Source organism: Myodes glareolus, chromosome 2, assembly GCF_982192425.1.
Source record: "Myodes glareolus chromosome 2, mMyoGla1.1, whole genome shotgun sequence".
NCBI lineage: Eukaryota > Metazoa > Chordata > Mammalia > Rodentia > Cricetidae > Myodes > Myodes glareolus.
The window spans coordinates 123,343,321-123,364,576 of record NC_142027.1 but is presented as its reverse complement, the minus strand read 5'-3'; the positions used below and the strand labels follow the sequence as shown (position 1 = coordinate 123,364,576).

The following is a 21,256-nucleotide window of genomic DNA, read 5'->3' as shown; positions in this document are numbered from 1 at the left end:
CTATAGGGACTAGAGAGAGGAGTCCAGTGTCCAGATAAAGCCGAGGAGCAGGGGACCATACTACGTTTTCATCTCTTCGGGCCAAGTAGAGATTGAGAGGGCAAGAAATGCAGTTTACAGAATGCCCACACCCAGACAACTGAAAGTGTCCATCAAATACTTCAACCCTGGAATCACCAAAAGGTGCCCAAAGGTGCTTTCTAGACACACACTGACACACACATCTCCAGGGTGTTACTGATTGCTTGGAATTGACTTCCTTTATTAATTTTAGTATCTCCATGGCTGCTAACCGAACAGACAACTCCTGGTACTTAAGACTACCATTAAAAGCTGGCTGTTACTGCCACCGTGAATAAACTCACAAATACCACGAGGCAGCTCAGATCCACAAATATTTATTGGGTGCCTAGATGCAAGATGGAAGATGACATGGTCCCTGCTCTCACAGAGCTTACAACTTCATTATTCCGGTGTTTGACCAGATTTAAAAAAAAAAAAAAAAAAAACAACCATAATAAGCACTTGCCTGATCAACAGCAGCAATGTATAAGCAATTGTTTTTCACATTATGGGTTACAGTCAAAGTATCCAATGTAAGTAGAATACAATTAACCTTTGAAATCTTATAGTGAGGGCATGGTAGGTAATGTTCAGCAAATGCGAAGTTATGGCTTGGTTCCTCCTGTATTTGAAGTCTCCAGTGAAATAAAGGGCAAATATATGGGGAAAGGGTTTTAGTGAGGTCCTCAAGCATTGGACTAGTTCGACAAGGTGTTAAACTTCCGTATTGCTCTTGGCAGAGCAGGAAATAACTCCTGTCAAAATTTGTGCAATGCCAGGGTTTAGCCAGGCTTGCAACATCCAGAAGTGTGCATGACCCATTGATGAATGCTCTCCCTTCATTCCGAAAGGTCTCCACGTGCCACTTATTTTAAGGTTTTAAAGACTTGCAGTACAAAATGGCACATTTAAAATTAGTGGAAACTGTTGAGTCATATGATACTAAGACGATGAAAATGTCTGATTTCACTACATATTTGGGTTCAGGCTTCACAGGATTTGGCAAAGCACCTGGCTTTTATATGTTAAAAGGATTCCACTAGTCTCTCGATGCTTGTAAATTCATATAAATCTAAGACTCGGTGGCAGGCACTTCTTCCAGGTGGTCCATCCTCTTTAGAGGTCTAATCATAAAACATTTGAGGGAAAAATTATTTTGGTTAAACTTGCAGTAAACTATAATGGAAAAAGCCAATATTTATGTCCCGTAATACCCTTCCATCCATTAAGATCAAAATGCTTTCTGAATTTACATTTGATGAGTTAACATTTTATAATTTTAGTCAACCAATAAATAACATACCAAGGAAATTCATTTACAATCCAAGAAAACCCTTAACTTTTATCAAAGAGCAAAGACAACATAGACCACCTAACACAAATGACAACCCAATGGAGTGGCTGGGACAAAACCATCAACTTTAAAAAAAAAAACCCACTGGGTTGGAAATATAGCTCAGTGGTGGAGTCGTTAGCATGTGCCTTTAAAAGAAAACAAAAAACAAAAAAAAACAAAACACTATCTCAAAATCCTAGGAATTGATGAATCTGAAACACGCTGTTTGGTACACACTTAAGGAAGCACTGGCCTATCGGCCCCTTCTGCTGAAAGGGACAATCCCCTATCATTTGGTCTATAAAGTGAGGAAAGCCAGCCTGAGTCAGGGTATAACCAGGTCTGTCTGTCTGGCTTGGAGGGAGAGTCATCCCTCCAAGCTCTGTAGCTGGCCTCTGAGAAGGAAGGGCAGATCTCCACATTTAAAAGGCACTTCCCAGAAGCCTCAGACTCACTGGGGTTCTTGGTGGTTTGTTTTTTACTAGCTGCAGCATAACCTCAGCACAGAAACAGTTTGGCTCCCTTGGGCAGCAGATGCTCTTTAAGACTGCTACCTTCCCCACTTTGAGGCAAACTTGATTGTTATTCAAGTGTTCTTAAGATATGCATTACTAAGGGGAAAGGCGGCTGCAAGAATTTTCCTTGGTGTCTTTCTTCATTGCTATGAAGAATAAAATTTCTTTTTCAAATAATTAATTGATAGCTTAAATCTATTACACACTTCAAAAACCAAAGCATATGCTTTCTGAGAAGCACAGAAGATGTTTTGATGGAACTTAATGCCTTTTTTGGAATAAGCCAATTATAGGCACCTAAGAAGATAACTCCTTGGCAAGATAAAGCTACCATCTCTTCTGAAGTGGCAATCTCCTGCTTCTTGAGAATAGAGTAGACTGTACAATAAAAGGAGAAAACAATGAGATAAACAAAAACACGGTGGGATTGTTCGAGTTGTCTTGTTTGTTGACCTCACATGCAAGGCAAGCACTCTACCACTGGGCATACTGTACTCCAGCCGTGAATGCTGCATGTCACCTACAGGGACATCTTAAGAAATAGTCTATCCCCTTATAAGCTCTAGACACAAGCTGTACAGGAGCTTGATTAAAATGAATCTTGTTTTACTGTAACATAATTTTTAAAAGGCTAAAAGAAAAACCAAGAATAAAGGCACTTACTTCTAATGATAAGAAATCCTGATTAAGTCTTCAACTGGTTACGGAATGTGAACTCCAAGGTTTAGTCCTATCCCAAGGATGCCCTCCTACCTGAGAGTCCCCACAAGTAGGACAGGGTCCAGGCCGATCGATCGCCAGGTAAAGCTTTGATCAGAAGATGTTCGAAGACCACCTGATGTTCTGCTGAGGCATACACACCTTAATGGGATTGCTGGCATGTCTTGGTTCATTATACATGTATATGAAGAGCTACATGCGTGGAAAGAACTCAGAGGCAAACCAAAATCAAAACCTTGAGCACTAGCCCTGGAAATCAACTATGAGAGCTCAGATTCCAAGAACATGGGTGTTGAGTTCGGACTGGTCACCAGAAAGTGAGGGGGTGAGCAGTGCAGATATCACCAACAGTCCCAACACAAACAGAATACGTGCTGCTCCTCGACCAGAAAAGCTTCTCCTGCCCACATGATGCTCTCAGAGAGAGCAGGGAATGCCACCCATGTGGTGGGCTATGGGCCACAGCAGGGCCCTGGGAAAAACACCAAGCTCTATCTGGACATAAACCCTGTCCTTTATCAGGCAGAGTAGAGTGCTCTGAACCCAGACCAACAGTTATCATAGCAGCTACTACGCAGGTCTTTTTCTTTTTGGCAAGGGTGGAATGGTAGGTCAGTGAGGTTAAGAGGGTAATGGCTTTGGAAGCTAAAGCTTTATGTTTAATAGAAACTGGAGCTACACTGGAAACTGTCCAAGCTGTGACACAACTTACATCCTGGATGGGGGCAGAAAACCCCAGCTCGCCACCTGCTGCTCTTCATCTTTGTTTTCTTTCCTTAAAAATATTTTCAGAGAAATCAAACAAGTTATATGTAGTTTTTAAACTCTCCAGTGTTCAAGTCATATTAATTTTTATGTTTAATTATTTATTGGTGTGTGAACGTGCCGAAGTGTATATGTAGAGGTCAGAAGACAATTTACAAAAGTAATTTCTTTCTCATATGTGGGTCCTGGATTTCAAAATGGTCCTCAGGCTTGGTGGCAAGCGTTTCTACCTGCTAAGCCATCTTGCTGGCTTAACCGTTCTACTATTCATTACAAGGCATAAGTTTAACATAGAAACTGTGTTATCATTTCTAAAACACTTCTACAGAATCTAAATGCAAATTATACTATAATTTTTTAATATTCAACATGTTAGTCTATCCCTATGAAAGCTGTGAAGCATTTATTTTAAAAATGAATTATATTTACAATGTAGAACAAGTTTATAAAATCAGTGTGCAAAGTTCATTGTAAAAGGATAATACTATTTCCTTAGCAACAAGCCACCTCCTGTTTACATTTTCTTATTGTTGATAGAAATTGAAGACATACGCTATTTAAAAAATAATGCTTTTTAAATAGTAAAATATACAAGAGGTTCCTGAGCATAAAACAAAAATATCTTGAAAATATGTGGCCATTTGAGTATAAAATAGCAAGTGTAAGAATAACATGATTGTAAAACTACTGTTTGAAGTCTTATAAACAGTACAAAAAGCTTGTCTTTTCTGAGTGCAGAACTGTACATCAGTGCAAACAAAAATGTCTCAGATTTAATGGCTACCAATCTCAAAGGTTTGCAGAGCTGCGCAAGATATGAAACTTCTTGAGTGTCATTCGAACTGAACCCAGTTCACGATTGATCCTTTCCAAACGATCTTCCAAGGCTTCCTAGGTAAAAGTAATGGGAAAGGTGTCATGAGAGTCCACACCAAGTCCTCTGGGTCTACAGCCAACTGCCACCTACAGACCTCTGGCTTGCAGCACGAAAGCAAGTATAAAGTCGAAACAGCAAATTTTTCTTTCTACGTAAGCCATCATATTGACATTATTATTCTTTCTGTTTGTTTTGAGACAGGTTTTTCTCTATGTAGCCCTGGCTATTCTGGAACTTGCTATGTAGATCAGTCTACCCTCGAACTCAGAGATCTGCCTGCCTCTGTCTCCCAAGTGCTGGAATTAAAGGTGTGCACCACCACCACCTGGCCAACACTATTTTTCTTAAACTGAACAATGAATCGGCTTCTCAACCCTTCTAAATAAGCACGGCACTTTAACCATCCTTGGTCTGTTTTGGCACTCTTGGCATATGAGAATTCTGTACAGCAGTGCAGCCATAGGCAGGGGTGGTGGTAATGACTTGAGATCAGTATTTTGAAGCCTAAATGTGCTCTCCATGGGTCACCAGAGAAGTGTGCATATTGAGTGCAGCTGTAGCCAAATAATCTGTCAGAACTTCTCCCTTAAAAACATTATTGAAGCTGGGCATGGTGGCTCAGGGCTATAATAACAGTTCTTGGGAGGCAGAGGCAGGTGGGTTGTGAGTTTGAGTCCAGTCTGTCTACAGAGCAAGTTCCAGGACAGTCAGGGCTGTACAGAAAAATCTTGTCTCATTAAAAAAAAGAAAAAAGAAAGAAAGAAAAGAAAAAAACAGCAGAGACTTCAAGAGAAAAGAGTTCACAGTTATAATAAAGAAGTACAGTTAATGATACCTGGAATATATATTTACCATTCTAGATCATTTATTCTGTATTGACACAAATGGCATCCCGAAATAGAACTTGATTCCCTGGCCCCTCGAGACAGGGTTTTTCTGTATTGCCTTGCCTGTCCTCAAAATCTGTAGATCAGGCTGGTCTCGAACAAGAGAGCCACCTGCCTCTGCCCCTTGAGTGCTGGGATTAAAGTCATAAACCACCACTGCCCAGATTAGAACTTGAAATTTTTATATTTAACAATTTTAGTAAAAGGATTGAATATATATTGTGAACACTAAGAAGACAGAGGAGCAAAGGGAAGGACCAACACCCTCTTCCCTGTTTCTCTTGCATATATGCATATCCTTTTTAGAAAGGAAAAACTCAGAATGGAATATTTCAAATAGTTTCCTTTGAACTTTCTTGGCATATTATAAAGTATCTTCCAACAATATCCTCCTAAATTAATGCACAATATTCCTTCACAAGTAACACGTTTAACCAGGAATCTTTCAGTAGAAATTTAGGTTGCTTCTAATTTTGGACACTATAAATAAGGCCGCAGTACATTTCTTAAACATATCTCTTTGCAGTATCTATAAATACTGACTTTGCAATCACTGGCAGACAGAAAAAAAAAAAAAGAAGTGCTTCAGTTCAAAGAAATGCAAAATAAATTCTGCATTCCAGAAAGTCTGTGTTGATTTCTACTTGCATCTGCATTGTTTATATTCTATATGAGTTGTTTTAAAAACAAAACACCTGATAACTGGACATGCTGGTGCACACTTATAATCCCACAACTCCTGAAGCTGAGACAGAGGCTGATGAGTTCAAAGTCAGTCTAGAACCTGTCTAAAAGAATCCTAAAACCAAACCCGCTAATGTAGAGGGGAAAAAAGAAAAGAAAAAACTTAAAAAATGGTATTAGCAGGTTATTTCTCTTTTCATTAACATAATCTCTGGGGGGATGAAAAACTGTCTCAGTAGTAAGAGCACTTCCTGCTCCTACAGAGGACTTGGATTTAATGCCCAGCACCTACATGTTGGCTCACAATGGGTTATAATCCCAGTTCCAGGGTTTATGATGTCCTCATCTGGCCTCCTTAAGCACCAGGCACACATGTAGTGCACAGACATATGCGCAACGCACAGATATGTAGGCAAAACACTCGTACAAATGAAATAATTTTTTAAAGGATTAAAAATAAATAAAGGCAAGTTTCAAGTAGTCCATGCCAAAGTTGAATTCACTATATGGCTGGTGATGACTTTGAACTTCTGATCCTGCCTCCATCTGTCAAATACTGGGATCAGATATGTGCATCTCTATATCTAATTTTTTAATTTATTATTACTGTGTGTTACTGGGGAATGAACATGGGCCTTGCATGTGCTAGGAAATATTCTGCCACCACTGGGCCACACCTTCAGTCCTTATACCCAGTTTTGTGTGGTACTGCGAATGGAACCCAGGGTTTTATATAACAAGCAAGTACTCTCAACCTAGCTGGATTTAACAGCCTAGCCTGGCTTCCAAATTGGGATCGTACTGCCTCAGCCTGCTAAGCACAGGGATGGCTTGTGCTGAGCCACAATCTCCACTTCATTACATGATTCTTTCTTTGTTTTGTTTTGTTTTAAAGAGATGTTATTGATTTATTTATTTATTATTTATACAGTGTTCTATCTGCATGTATGCCTTTATGCCAGAAGAGGGCACAAGATTCCACTGTAGATATTTGTGAGCCACCACATGGTTGCTGGGAATTGAACTCAGGACCTCTAGAGGAGCAGCCAGGGCTCTTTACTTCTGAGTCATCTCTCCAGCCCCCCCCGGTGCATGATTCTTAATAACAGAATGGGTTTTTGTTTATTTGTTTTTTGAGATGGTCTCTCTGTGTATGTAGCCTTGGTTGTCCTGGAACTTGCTCTATAGACGAGGCTGACCTTGAACTCAAAGATCCACCTGCCTCTGCCTCCTGAGTACTGGGGTTAAAAGTGTACACCACCACTGCTCAGTGAAGATGGATGTTCTTTAATCACTGGGGCTGGACATAAAAGCCAGCACCTTGTACATGTTACACAGATAACTACCACCTTTCACTTTGCCTTCACAAAGTAACACTCTGAACCATAAGCCAAAATGAATGCTTCCTTCTATAAGTTGCTTTGGTCATGATATTTTATCACAGCACTAGAAAAGTAACTAACACAGTCCACTATGCCCTACGATGCTTCTTAGAGCACTGAGTCTATCTAGTCCCTATTGCAGCTCCCAGCTAAGCTGTCTCACCTGATTCAGTCTTGTTTGTAAAGTGATTCTTCCTCCAGGAGAAGGCATCCGGCTTAATGCTGCCTCAATCTGTTAACAAGAGAAAGTATTCAAATAAAAACAAAAGAATTCTAATTATTGGCACTGAGCTTTCTGACACAGGGAAAGAAAAGATTTCAGTTTAGCATTTTCTTGTCCATCTTGGCTTAACATAGTTCCCTATGTACTCAGTTAATAACAATAGTGTGACTCAAGGACATGTCTAGTGGAGTTTTGGTGTTCCATGTACTGTACACAAGGGGAATTCCTTATGACAAGTCTGACACAGTGATGTTCTTTGTGGTGCTTTGAATAAGAATGACTTCCATTGATGGGTGGTGGTGGAGCATGCCCTTAATCCTAGCACTCAGGAGGCAGAGATAGGTGGATCTGTCTGAGTTTGAGGCCATCCTGGTCTACAGAGTGAGTTGCAGAACATGCTCCAAAGTTACAAAGAAACCCTGCCTTGAAAAAAATGACAAAACAAAACAAAACAAAACAAAAACAGAAAGAAAAAAAAAGAATGGCCACCATTAGGCTCACATATTTGAATGCTTAGTTATCAGGATTGGCAGTACTTGAGAAGGGTTAGAAGGTATAGCCTTACTGAAGGAAGTGTGTCACTAGGAAAGGGCTTTCAAAAGCCCAAGCCAAGCCCAGAGTTGTTCTTCCTGCTACATGCAGATCTAAATGTACATAGAACTCTCAGCTACTTCTCCAGCACCTTCCTGCTTATATGCCCCCATGCTCCCTGCCATGATGATGGACTAACCCTCTGAAACCATAAGCAAGCCCCAATTGGTTTTTGTTTTGTTTTTTAATCAGAGCTGCCTTGGTCACGGTATCTCTTCACAGCAATTGAACAGTGACTAGGACACCCTTCCTATATTTGACTTTTTCTGTTAGTGGTTTGTGGTTGTGTGTTTGATTTGTTGTTTGTTTTGGAGACAGGGTCTCATCATCTAACCCAAGCTGTAACTTAGGATCCTCACACCTCATCCTCCCAAGGGCTGAAACACAGGCATATGCTACCATGTCCAGTTCAGTAATTCCCTTCTGACTATTCCCTCTAGATATAAGCATTAGGTTCAGGAAGAGGTTTTTTTTTTATATTTTATTAGTTTTACCTGGTCTTTTTCTTTGGTAAGTTCATCAAAGAATCGCTCCGTTTCAGCCAGGGTCCTAATTTTTGCTGTATATTCAAAATCGTTACCCTGTAGTGCTGCTGACACCGGCTTACACTGCTCAAGGCTGACTGATTTACTCTTCTCCCAGGCTTGTCGTGCGGGCACTTTCTTCACTCCACTTGGCAAGGGTTCAGGACAAGAGCTATGATTAACAGGGTTGTCACTGACTTTTTGTGAATATTTTTGTTCTGTCAGAAAAGAAAGAAATTTCTTATGTTTCTTACTAATTTTTTTAATAGACTGAATACATATCTTGCTCAACCTCACTTCCTGAAAGAAATTGCTATATGGCCTAAAACATAATGAAAATAAGCAGCATCTTTTCTTTCCTCCCCCATGCCAGTTTCTTGAGACAGAGTCTCACACTAATCCAGATTGCTCTAGAACTCACTAGGTAGCCCAAAATGACCTCGAAGTCATAGTAATTCTCCTGCTGCAGCCACCACCCCCAGCTGAAGAATATTTACAGTTAACATTATTAGGACCTAACCAGTGACTTCATATACCATGTAAATTTATTCCAGGTTTAAAGTTGTTAAATAAAAATTACCCACAGCCTGAGTAGCTTATCAGCTACACAGTGTGAGGGGGGCTAAGCAGCACTACCCTGCTGATGACACCTCTGCTTCCCAACCTGCCCATGAACACGCACACACAGCAAGCACACTGTGAGTGCACAGGCACAGGCGGTCTACAGAGCTTTGCAAAGACAACTGGAATCTTGGAAAACAAATGCCTCTCACTCTAACTAGTAATTTTTAGGAAAAGATACCTTCCGAGTCATCTAGAGGAAGAAACTGGAGCTGTTTCCTTGGACTGGTTTTTTGTAGTGTGGACACAGGAACGGTATCTAAATCATCCAAAAGGATATCAAATCTAGTAAATGAAGCAAGTTACTTGTGAGAAAAACATGAAGTAAGTTTTCCTGCCTCACTAGAGAGATGAGCTGGCACCCCAGAAACTCATATAGTCACACTTTCTTTTATTTTTTTAAATTTTTTTTAGCTTTTTTTTTTTTTTTTTTTTTTTTTTTTACCGAGACAGGGTTTCTCTGTATAGCTTTGGTGCCTAAACTGGAACTAGGTCTTGCAGACCAGGCTGACCTCGAACTCAGAGATCCACCTGCCTCTGCCTCCCAAGTGCTGGGATCAAAAGTGTGCACCACCACTGCCACCTGGCTATCACATATTTTCTTTAAAAAAAGAAAAAAAAAGAAAGAAAAAAACTGCTTGTGTGGTTTTTTTGGTTTTGTTTTTTTTTAAATTTTATTTATTAGGTATACAATGTTCTGTCTGCATGTATCCCTGCAGGTCAGAAGAGAACACCAGATCTCATTACAGATGGTGTGAGCCACAATGTGGTTGCTGGGAATTGAACTCAGGACTTTTAGACGAGCAGGCAGTGCTCTTAACCACTGAGCCATCTCTCCAGCCCTACTTGTGTGATTTTCAAAGCTGAAACTGAATGTCTTTCCTGACATGAAGTTCTATTTCCACATTATAAACTTAAGGCACTGGCTACTGTGCCTCATCTAATCTCCCTAAGAAACTTCTAGAACAGCAGGTCAGAAGGGGAAAGTGAGTCTTGCTGTGCTTAGGCCACTGGGTCTAGAACCAGGAGGCGGTTCTTCCTAGTTCATCACTCAGTGCTGGGCTACTTCAAGATGGGTTCACTGCATCTTGAGACAGGCACCTGCTACCGTCACACCCACCATCTGGCACCAAAATGTCCCTGTATCACATGCCTTGGCAGAAGCACAAAGAACCCTTCCACACTAAAATCTGAGGAGATGCTGAAGCAGCATTTAAGAGCTAGCAGTGGCAAGTTTCCATAGTGAAAAATTATTTTCTCCAGGCAGTGGTGGCACATGCCTTTAATCCCAGCACTCGGGAGGTAGAGGCAGCTGGATCTCTGTGAGTTCAAAGCCAGCCTGGTCTACAGAGAGAGTTCCAGGACACTCATAGCTACACTGAGAAACCATGTCTCAAACAAACAAACAATCTTATTTTCACATATAATACTTTATGTTACATATGATATTCACATAAATGACCTAAGGTCACAGATCCCCAATGACAACTGGAGAATCAGTAATAGCTAAAGCTATATTGATGGTTCAAAATCAATAATGAGGCCAATAGGATGGCTCAGTAGGTAAAGATACTTGCCTCCAAACCTGATGCCCTGCATTCAATATCTGAAACCCACATGTTGGAAGGAGAAAATCAACTCCCACAAGCTATCCTCTGACGTGCACACGCTCACACATGCAAACACACACAGTAAATCAATGAAATGTTTTGAAAATGAATAATTTTTTTAAATTTTAAAATTCAACAACTTTACAGAACTTACCGAATAGGACTGCTTTCATGTTTGCTAAGTAGATGACTAAATCCTGGGGACAAATTTTCTTTAGGGGATCGCTTAGGACTATAAGCCACAGTCACTGGTGTTAACATAATCTCTCTTTTTGCTAAAGAGGAAAACAGAGAAGAAATATGATTTTCACCTGTATTTGTGCTGGCAGAACTTATTCCTAATTTTAAAAATAATAAAATTCACCAGGTGGTGATAGGGCAAGCCTTTAATCTCAGCACTCAAGAAGCAGAAGCAGACAGATCTCTGTAAATTTAAGGTAAATCTGGTCTACAGAGCAAGTTCCAGGACAGCCAGGGGTACACAGAGAAATCCTGTCTCAAAACACCAAAAAAGAAAGAAGGAAAGAAAGAAAGAAAGAAAGAAAGAGAAAAAAGGAAGAAGAAAAGAAAGAAAGAAATTCCATAACAAAACTTGATGGTATTGAAGAGGACACAAAGTGAAAATAAAACAACCCATAACTCTAATATCTACCAGCAATCCCTGCTGACACTTTAGTATCCAGACTATAGTCTCAGCACTGTAGCTCAAAACTGGTTCTTCAGGATTTTAGAAGTCAAGTGGAAATAAGGCAAAAATGTGGTGCAGCCGTGCCTGCTCCTGAACACAGGAGATACAGACTCCCCTGAGCAGGTACAAAAGGGGAAATGAAAGGTCAATGCTTAAGCTTTAGAACAGCCTGGAACTGTGGGGAGGAAAAGCTAGGGAAGACAGACACATCAGATATGTAAGAAGCATCTTCTCACCTCTGTAATTGTCTCAATTAGAGCTCAAAAGAGATCAACCTGCTTTAAACTTTCTAAAGCAACTTCTTATGGTGCTAAGGACCACATCCATGCTAGGCCAGGGCTCCACTACTGAGCTACATCCCAAGCCCTTTCTACTTTTTATTTTAAGTCAGGGTCTTGCAAAGCTGCAGGCTAGCCTTGAACTCATGCAGTAGCTCAGGCAGGCCTTGATCCTTGATCCTTAGCCTCCCAGATAGCTGGGATGACAAACCTCCACCATAGGCCTGGCATAAAGTGAGGTATCTGTACTCAGACAATCTCATTCTCTGGTTGTTCTCAGGGACCCTGTACTCAGACATCCTCTGTTGGGGCGGAAAGCAAACTGAAATCCGAAAAGCGCATGGGAAAAGCCACTCTCCCCAGCCCAAGGCACACAAATCTCTTACTTGGAGTGTTGGCTTTACGACTGGAGGGTGGGAGAGACGACGATCTTTGTGAAGCTGAACTCTGTCTCTTTGGTCTCTGCTGGGCACAGCCTGTATTGACTGAAGGTTCAGTTTGCCGAGGATTCACTAATTCTGTATATCAGAGAAACACAAAAAAAATTAAGGCAGACCTGGTTTCCACCATCTGCTCTGTCACAGCTGTCACCCTACAAGGCCCTCCACTGAGTGCATGCTCAAAGCACTTCTTCTATCTAGGCTGTAATAGGATCTGCACATGTCCGGCACTGTGACGGTAGCAGTGCTGGGGAGGAGGCTTCCTGTCACAGCTGCACTCAAGGCAAGTGCTCACAGAGAGCTTATCTTTAGGAAGCAGGGTACTAACTTATTTACTAAGAGACCTGCTGTGGGATGCAGCGCCACAGATCTGAGGGTGTGCCTGGCAGGTCTAAGAAGCAAGCATGGCAAGAAGTAGAGGAACAAGGGAGCAAGGCACGGTGGTCAACACCTGTCAGCCAAGCACTGGGGAGTGGAGGCAGATCAGAAATCAAGGTCACCCTCAGCAACATAGTAAGTTCCAGGCTATTCTGGGCTATGTGAAATCTTGTCTCAGAGAGATGGAGGGCAAAGAGAAAAAGCTGTAGGGTGAAGAGATAGGGATAGAGGGCAGAAACAGAGAGAGGTACTTAGACTTGGGGGAAAGAACACCTTGAAAGATATTCCTCTTACTCTCTAGAGATGCTCAGTAGCCAGAAAAAAGAAGGAAGAATAGGGAAAAAAAAAATTTTTTTTCTATTTTTGACACTCTGGATCCTGCTGCCTCAGCCTCTGAATGCTGGGACAATGGGCATGTACCCCCCGGCCATCTTACTCCTTGTTTTATGAATATCAGATGACTGCCACAATTTCCCAACATGTGCAAGTTAGACAAACAGATGCAGACAAACTCACTCGGTAGCCCAGGCAGGCTATGATTTCAATTCCCCTACCTCAGCACATAGAAGTGGGATGATACGCCTGCACAGCCCAGCTCACGTGGACCTTATTTTCTTTATTATTTTTAGTTATATGCAGGTGTGTATATCGGCATATGGGTATGTGCACATGACTGCAGGTGCCTACAGATCCCGTGGAACCGGAGCTAAGAGTTGTAAGCTACCATGTAGATGCTAGGAACTGAACCCATGTCCTCTGCAAAAACAAGTGCAGCTAACCACTGAGCTATCTCACTAGGCCTTTTAAATAATCAAACGCAATATGCAGTTAGCTTCGTATGAAAGGTACATGATATGCTAGGACAAAGATAAATTATTATTAAGGATCATTTATCTATGAAATGGGGTTGGAGCAGTATCATAAATCAGGACTTAATTTCATTACCTGAGAATTTTATCTTATTTTTTGAAGATATGGAACATGTAGACCAGGATAGCCTCAAGCTCCTGCCTCTGCCTTGGAAGTGTTGGGATTAAAGAAATGCACTGCCTTAATTGGCTGAAAATTTAATTTTAAAGACTATAACATAAATTAAGGAAAAGGGGCCAGATGGTGCTGGTGCACGCCAGTACTCAGGAGACGGAGGTAGGCCTATGAATTTGAGGCCAGTCTGATCTATAGAGTGATTTCCAAGACAGTCAGGGCTGTTACTCAGAGAAATCCTGTCCCAAAACACAAAACAAACAAATGGAAAAGAGAAAGAAAGAAAGAAAGAAAGAAAGAAAGAAAGAAAGAAAGAAAGAAAGAAAGAAAGAGAGAGAATTTTAAAAATTAAGGAAAAGAGCAGATACTTCTTCCAATATCAAATAAGGAACAAAATACTACTTAATTAGGGGGGTTAGAAAGATGGCTCATCAGAAGTACGTACTGCTCTTATAGAGGGCTTGGGTTCAGTTCTCTGCATCCACACAGCGGCTGTGTGGATTCATAACAAGCATTCATAACTCCAGGTTCAGAGGATCTGATACTTCCATGAGTACCAGGTTTACATGTGCACATTCAAACATGCAGGCAAAACACTCATAGATGTAAAACAAAATCAATAAATCTTAAAACTAATAAGAAAATACTTACTACTTGAGGTATCCTCTTTCTCTGTCTGTGTCCCCCAATTCTTAAATATTCTTTCATCATCAAGTTCCTTTAAAGTTTTCATGATTGGTGTGTCTGGAGCATCCCTCTGCTTTTTAATCAATAAGCTTGAAGGTGAACATCCAAGGGAAGAGTCCTTTTCTGGAGGAGAATGGTATCTAAAACAGTAGCTGCAATTTTAACTGCTGTGGGCTGAACGTTTCCATGTCCCTATCCCATAATGTACAGATAACAGCCTAACCTTAGCTGGACGCATTTGGAATTGGGGGCCTTTAAAAAGAAATGAAGATCAGACAGGTCATAAGGAGGAGCCCCACAATGGGCTGGAAGGTCCTTATGAAAAGAGGGAGGAAGTCAGGTCTGATGGCACACGCATGCCTGCAACCCCAGCATTCAGGAGGCTGAAGCAGGAGGATGGTCAAGATTTACAGAGTACACAGTTGAGCTTGCTATGTCAAGAGTGACAGGATTATCCCACTGTCCTAACAAGCCTGCACTATGCCCTGGGCATACAGAGAAGCACTGCAGAGCCTATGAAGGTAAAAAAATTCTAAAATTCTAAAATAAATAAATAAATAAATAAATAAAAAGAAAAGAAAAGAAAAGAAAAGCATTAGCCTCTCAGGGATGGAGAGATGGAGCCACTGCTATAAGTGCTTTTTGTGCAAACAAAAAAAGAAATGCCTAAACCAGCCTTGAAGCTAAAATAGTAAAAAATTAATGGTCCTAGAATTCCAGCACGGGTGGGGTGAGGTGAAAAGCAGAAGATCAGGAGTTCGACCAAGGCATCCTGTCCCCCCTCACAGCTGGGCTTTGCTGGAAGAGTCACCCAGCTGCATCTACTCATAACACTATCTAGAGTGGGTACCCCTTCCACAGCGGGGAAGCCCTACTTCTGAAAGACAGTTGAGTTGTCCACTCTCCTCATCCAGGAAGAACCTCAGGTCCATTTTCAAAGAGAAGGCAAAAAACCCCAAAACAACTGTTTCTTGACCCCTGCCCCCTCCACAGCCCAACTTTTGACTAGTTCCTTTACGGGAGACAGTTCTGTCTCTATGAAAGCACTCCTCAGCCGCCCTCAGCAGTTCTCTCACCCGGGAACACGGGATTCCTCCAACTGATTATCTGTCTTCCTGTCTCTGGTGTCCAGAGGCTGCCCAGTAAAAATGGAATACTCTGCTCCTGGAATCAGCCACTTTCTCCTACTAACATCTGAGGTCGCCAGTGTGCTGTAAGGATAGGAAACATTCCATGGCATCACAAAGTCTGCACTTCAATTTAAAGAAAATTTATGTATATAAAACGTGGGTGGATGCTTTGTCTGTGCATATGTGTGTGTGGTGCCCAACAAGGTCAAAACAGGGCATTAGATGCCCTGGGACTGGAGTTAGAGATAACTATGAGCCACCATATAGGTGCTGGGAATTGAATTCAGGTCTTCTGGAGGAGCAACTAGTGCTTTTAACCATAGAGCCATCTTTCCAACCCCCTTGCTCTTCAACTTAGAACGTTTATATCAGAACAACCTATTTCCAAGTTTGACTTACATATTTGCACAGTGACTTAGAAACCACATATGGGCAACCTATACTTGAAAAAAATGAATCTTATTTTAAAGGTTTCTGGCTGTCTTGGAACTCACTTTATAGACCAGGCTGGCCTTGAACTCAAGAGATCCATCTGTCTCTGCCTCCTGAGTACTGGGATTAAAGGTACGCGCCACAACCTCCCACAATTTTCACTTTAACCCCAGGTCACTTTTGTTCTTTTAAAAAAGATCTCTTGGTGAGCTGGGACCTGCCCCAGGGCCTTGTGCACTGTTAAGCAGGCTCTCGGCCACAGCTACACCCCAGCCCCTTCCCTCAATTTTTAAATGAAGAAACATTTTGAACATTCTGAGAAAATCACAGAGAATACAACAAGCACCCACCTACCTACTCTCGGTTTTAACAGATGCTTAGATCTTGGCCATATTTGTTTTTAATTGTGAGACATAACATTGTATACATATGTATAGCTGTGTTTGTTAAATAAGGGCACACTATCCACACCCTTCAATACGTCTTCTCTGCAACCGCATGTTCATGATTTATTCATGTTTGCATGCAGAGCTGTCAGTCATTTCTCCAGTCTGATTGTGTCTCCTGATGGTAGATGCTGTTTCAATAATGCTACAATTAACATGTGGAAGAAGTGACCTAAATTTCTAAAAACACAACCATAAAATGTGGGGTACAGCCATCACCTTCAGTCTTCTGACAAATCATACTCTAGACAAACCCTATCGCCTGGGATTGGCCATTGGTGCTGAGTTCCTTTCTTCACCTTTACCAAACTTTGGAACAAATTAAGTCTGGCCTGTCTGATGATGGGAATGGTACATACTATTACTTTAACTGGCATTTTCCTAGTTTCTTAGGACAATAAGCATCTCTTCACTGCTATTGGCTGTTTTTTCTTTTTCTGTGCAGCTTCACATCCCTTCACCACCTTTCTGTGGAGGAAATTGTCTCTTTCTTACTGAGTTGTGATAGATCTTTTGTATTCTGAATACTCATCCTTTATTTTTCTTGCTCATTAAAATAAAAGTCATACACAGGCACAGACACACATACGAACGAGCCAGTGAGATGGCTCAGTAGGTAGGAGTGCTTGCCACTAACCCTGAGACCTGAGTCGGATCCCCACGTGGCGGAAGAAGAGAGCTGACTCTGGAAAGCTGTCCTCTAGTCACCTCACATAAGCAGTGCACACATAGTTTTAAAATGTATGGATTTCCTTTAAAGGTTTCAAGCATGTATGGACATACAGGTAATGCTCAGCATGGTCTTCACTCTGCTCCACACCCCTTAGATTTTCACTACAAATACAATTAAAGCCCTGCTGAGCCTCGTCAGTCCTGTATTTCCCTGCTCACAGAAGCTACCATTCTCAATTCGTCCTTAACACGATCTTAAGACTGATTGCATTTGTAGGATCCCAAGAGACACTCAGAACTATTGTACATGCTGAGTTGGTATTAGTTCTTTCCTACTGGAGGTCAGGAAGATGCAGCTCATTAGTAACACTAGTTATCAAGCATGTTCCAGGCCCCGGGTCTTATCACCAGCACTTCAGTGATTTTGTTGTAATATTTTCAGGTTACTTTACTAATAACAGAAGAAACAGTTACGGCTTACCTGGAAAGCACGCTAACTTGACTTGGTATAGACTTAAAAGAACACATGGTTATCTTATAATGTGGAAGGATCATTGACAAACAAAGACCCTAGTAAACTGTATTTTCCGAATAAATGCTTGTCGATTTTCTTTTTCAAAAATTTACTTTGTTTATAGATGTATGTATTGGGGAGGATATGCACATGTCATGGAGCACTTGGGAAGCTCAAAGTACAACTTGCAGGAGTTGATTTTCTCCTTCCACTGTGGAACTCTGAAGCCATTTCTGACAATTCTCAGTCTCAGCAGTAATGCTCCCCACTTCACCCCTGGGAACCAAGGACCTAACAATTGCCCACACACATACTGAAATGTTGGGAACTTTCCATCATCTCCCTGAGTCCTTGTGAATGTTCTCCAAATAGAACTCAGTTATTGACTAGGGGCAAGATAACCCTTAGGTGTTGACTCAGTGACTGATGCTTTGACTTAGGCCCTGGGAAAGGGGCAAAGTGACCCTCAGATGTTTTCCCTTATCTCATCTGATCTGGCAACCACTCTCCAGTCAATTATTGGTAATAGCCCTTTTGAATAAGCCAATCATAACAGTTAAAGAATTACCCCCAGACACCCCTTCCTTCTGTGGTTTTTCCCTTTAAAAATAGCCTGTACCAGACATTCGGGATCTTCTAGCCTCCTGAATGCTGGAAGACCCTGTCATGACAGAATTAATAAAATCCTCATGCTTTTACATCAGCTGTGGTGGTATGAGACCGTCTCTGAGGGGGAGACTCCTCCTCGGTGATTGGTCTCTAGGGTCCAACACCACTATGTGGATCCGGGGTTCAAATTCATTTCAGACTTTGCAGCAAGGGCCTTTACCCACTGAACCATCTTGCAGACCCCAGTCACCAGCACTTTGAAAAGCAAAAAGTATTCTATTTCTTCCTCAACCAGTTTTTAATTCTATATTATACTCTTAAAATTAATACAAATTGACAGTCCAGATGAGACATTTGTAACACCTTTTTCTACAAAAGGCAAAAGAAAAAAAAATATTATTCTAGGTTTTACAGGACAAACAATATTTATCACCAAATACTCAACTTCATTGTTGTCATGCAAAAGCAGGAAGATGTTATGTAAATGAATCAATTTTTTCTTCCTTACATCAACATCAAAATATAGATAGTCCTTTAGCCCTAGCTGACCTATAACTCATGATATAGATCAGGCTGGCCTTGAATTCAAAGATCTGTCTGTCTCTGCCTCCTGAGTGCTGGGATTAAAGACATGCCCCAAATATTCTTTTTCTTTTTTCTTCTTTTTTTTTTATTTTGGTTTTTTGAGACAGGATTTCTCTGTGTAACAGCCCTAGATGTCCTGGAACTAGCTCTATAGACCAGGCTGGCCTTGAACTCATAGACATTCACCTGCCTCTGCCTCCCAAGTGCTGGAATTAAAGGTGTGCACCACCACCGCCTGGTTCCCAAATATTTCTTATGCATGTATGTATATTCACATGGATGCCAAAGGACAACCTCAGATGTCATCCTCAAAAAGGCTGTTCACCTCCTTTGAGATAGGGCCTTTCATTGGCTTAGAATTCAATTAGGTTAGAGTGACAGCCAGTGAGTACCAGGAATCCTCCTATCTCCAACTTCCCAGTGCTAGAATTAGAAGAGATACTATCACATCTGGCATTTTTTAAATTTAATTATTTTATTTTATATGTATGAGTGTTTTGTCTGCCTGTAGGTCTGTGCACCATATGTATGCCTGAGAAAAGGGTGTCAGCTCTCCTAGAACTGAAATTCCAGACCGTTGTGAACCATCATGTAGATGCCCAGGTCCTCTGAAGGAGATGCCAGTGCTCTTAAGTGCTGAGCCCTCTCTCCAGCCCCACACCTAGAATTTTCATGTGGGCTCTGGGGCTCTAACTCAGGCCCTTCAGCTTGTAAAGTAAGTGCTTTACCAACTGAGCCACACAAGTCCCAGTCCTGACCAAATACTTAAAATTCCTCAGTCATACACATCACCAAAAAATGTTGGTGTAGCCTGGCTTTGGCCTAAAGGCTACAGTCTGCCAAGCCTCTCCTTTCACACATGGCCACCATGAATAAGCATATCACAACATATGCACTTCCATCTGTTCGATGTGCAGAATGTCTTCAATACACCTTCAACACTTCTCTCACTATCCACTCTCCTGAGTTAAAGAAGCCCCCAGCTTGTAAATCCAAGAGGCCTTTTCAGTCCTTGCTCTAACCGATAGCTGCTTCAATTTCCCTCCTCACTTCCAGCAGCAGTTTCAAAGGCTCCTTTGCCAAACTCCTCTCCCCAGCATAGAAGCAGGGTTCCTGGGAGCTCTGTCTTGTGCCCACTCCCACTGACACTCAGTTCCTATCAATCCTGTAGCTGTAAGCACTGCTGGCAAATAACCGACTCCAACATTGTACCTCCCACTTAGGAGTTTGGACCTCCAAGCCTAAGTTTACCATTGCCCACTTGATTTCTGCTTCAAGTCCGCGTGAATCCCAAGCAAAAATTCCCATGCCAGGCACTCTGATCTTGTCTTCAGTTCAACACATGGCAGCTTTTGGTGTTCTCGATCTCTTGCCTCACCAGCCAAGATACAACAATGTTCTGTGGATTATACTTCCAAAACCTTTCAAATTCTTTTTTCTTGTAAATAAAAAAGGTAGTCTTATTACATTTACTTATTCCGTGTGTGCATAGACATGCCACGGTACGTGTGTAGAAGTGAGAGGACAACTTTTGGAAGTTGGCTCTCTTCCACCATGAGGATGTGAGACCTGGTAGCAAGCACCTCTGTATACTGAGCTGCCTCCTTGGCCTCATTCTTACAGATCCAGATACCCAGAAACCTGCTCTCCTCGCACTGAAATGGCCTAACTCATCTACTGTTTCCATGCTCTCCTGTTTCATCTCTTTCTCTTGGCAAGAATTTTAAAAAAGCAAAAGTCAGATGGCATTGTTTTCTAATAAAAATCTTCAGGGGCCAAGGTCACAGCTCGGTACGTAAGGTACTTACCTCAAAAGACTGGGTTTGAGCCCTGGAATCTATGGAAAGGTAGAAACAGAGAACTGATTCCAGAGAGTTATCCTCTAGCTGCCATGTAAACAATGGCAAGTGGACACAGACACACATACACATACATACACACGCATACACACATATACACACACACACACACACATATACACACACAATATAGATCTTTAAAATCCTTGTCAGACACAATGGCACATGCCTTTAATTCCAGCACTCAGGATAAAAAAGTAGAATGACCAGGTTGAGGCCAGCAGCCAAGTTTACATCGTAAGTTCTAGGATAGCCAGGACTACACAGACAGACCCTACCTCAAAAAATCTAAAATAAAATAAGAATCTTTGAGAGGATTCTCAATGGACTTAGAGTAAAATCCAAATGCCTGACCGTGACTTAGAAAGTTCACGGAGGGCTGCATAACTTCCTGCTGTGGCTGTCTAAGTCATGCGTCATGGCGTAAATATCAACGTCCCTACAGGTTCATGTGCTTTCACAGCTGCTCCTGAGATGCTGGCACTGTTTGGGAGATTATGGAACCTCAGGGGTATGGGGCCTAGCTGGTGGGAAGAGGTCAGTAGGGTCAGGCCTTTGAAGGTCATACACTCACTCTGCCTCCTGCCTGTTAACTATACGAATGAACAGCGCCCACAAAATCCTGGCACCTTGCATCCCAACCCACTGAAGGACTCCCCTTCTACCCAACATTATGCCTCTTCTTTTGCTTATTCTCAGAAATTCAGTTTTTACCTTTGGTTCCTTTGGTTTGGTTTGGTTTGGTTTATGCTTTTA

The 21,256-nt window shown here is 41.6% G+C and overlaps 1 protein-coding gene across 8 annotated transcripts in view; it reads right to left on the bottom strand.

Annotated features, from left to right (window-relative positions):
• Positions 1-382: 382 nt before the first annotated feature.
• The window catches only part of Mphosph9 (M-phase phosphoprotein 9), a 73,394-nt gene continuing 52,520 nt past the window's right edge, over positions 383-21,256 (bottom strand). For 7 of the 8 annotated variants that reach the window (XM_048447235.3, XM_048447234.3, XM_085679064.2 and 4 more), the window contains 8 exons: positions 15,330-15,464; positions 14,218-14,393; positions 12,151-12,282; positions 10,953-11,073; positions 9,370-9,473; positions 8,538-8,785; positions 7,393-7,461; positions 383-4,290 (listed from right to left, as the gene is read on the bottom strand). In XM_048447235.3, coding sequence (XP_048303192.3) covers positions 4,189-4,290; positions 7,393-7,461; positions 8,538-8,785; positions 9,370-9,473; positions 10,953-11,073; positions 12,151-12,282; positions 14,218-14,393; positions 15,330-15,464 — 1,087 coding nt within the window. In that variant the 3' untranslated portion in view covers positions 383-4,188. Of the gene's footprint in view, positions 4,291-7,392; positions 7,462-8,537; positions 8,786-9,369; positions 9,474-10,952; positions 11,074-12,150; positions 12,283-14,217; positions 14,394-15,329; positions 15,465-21,256 lie in introns of those variants that run through there. The other variant, XM_085679072.2, reaches the window with a different exon arrangement.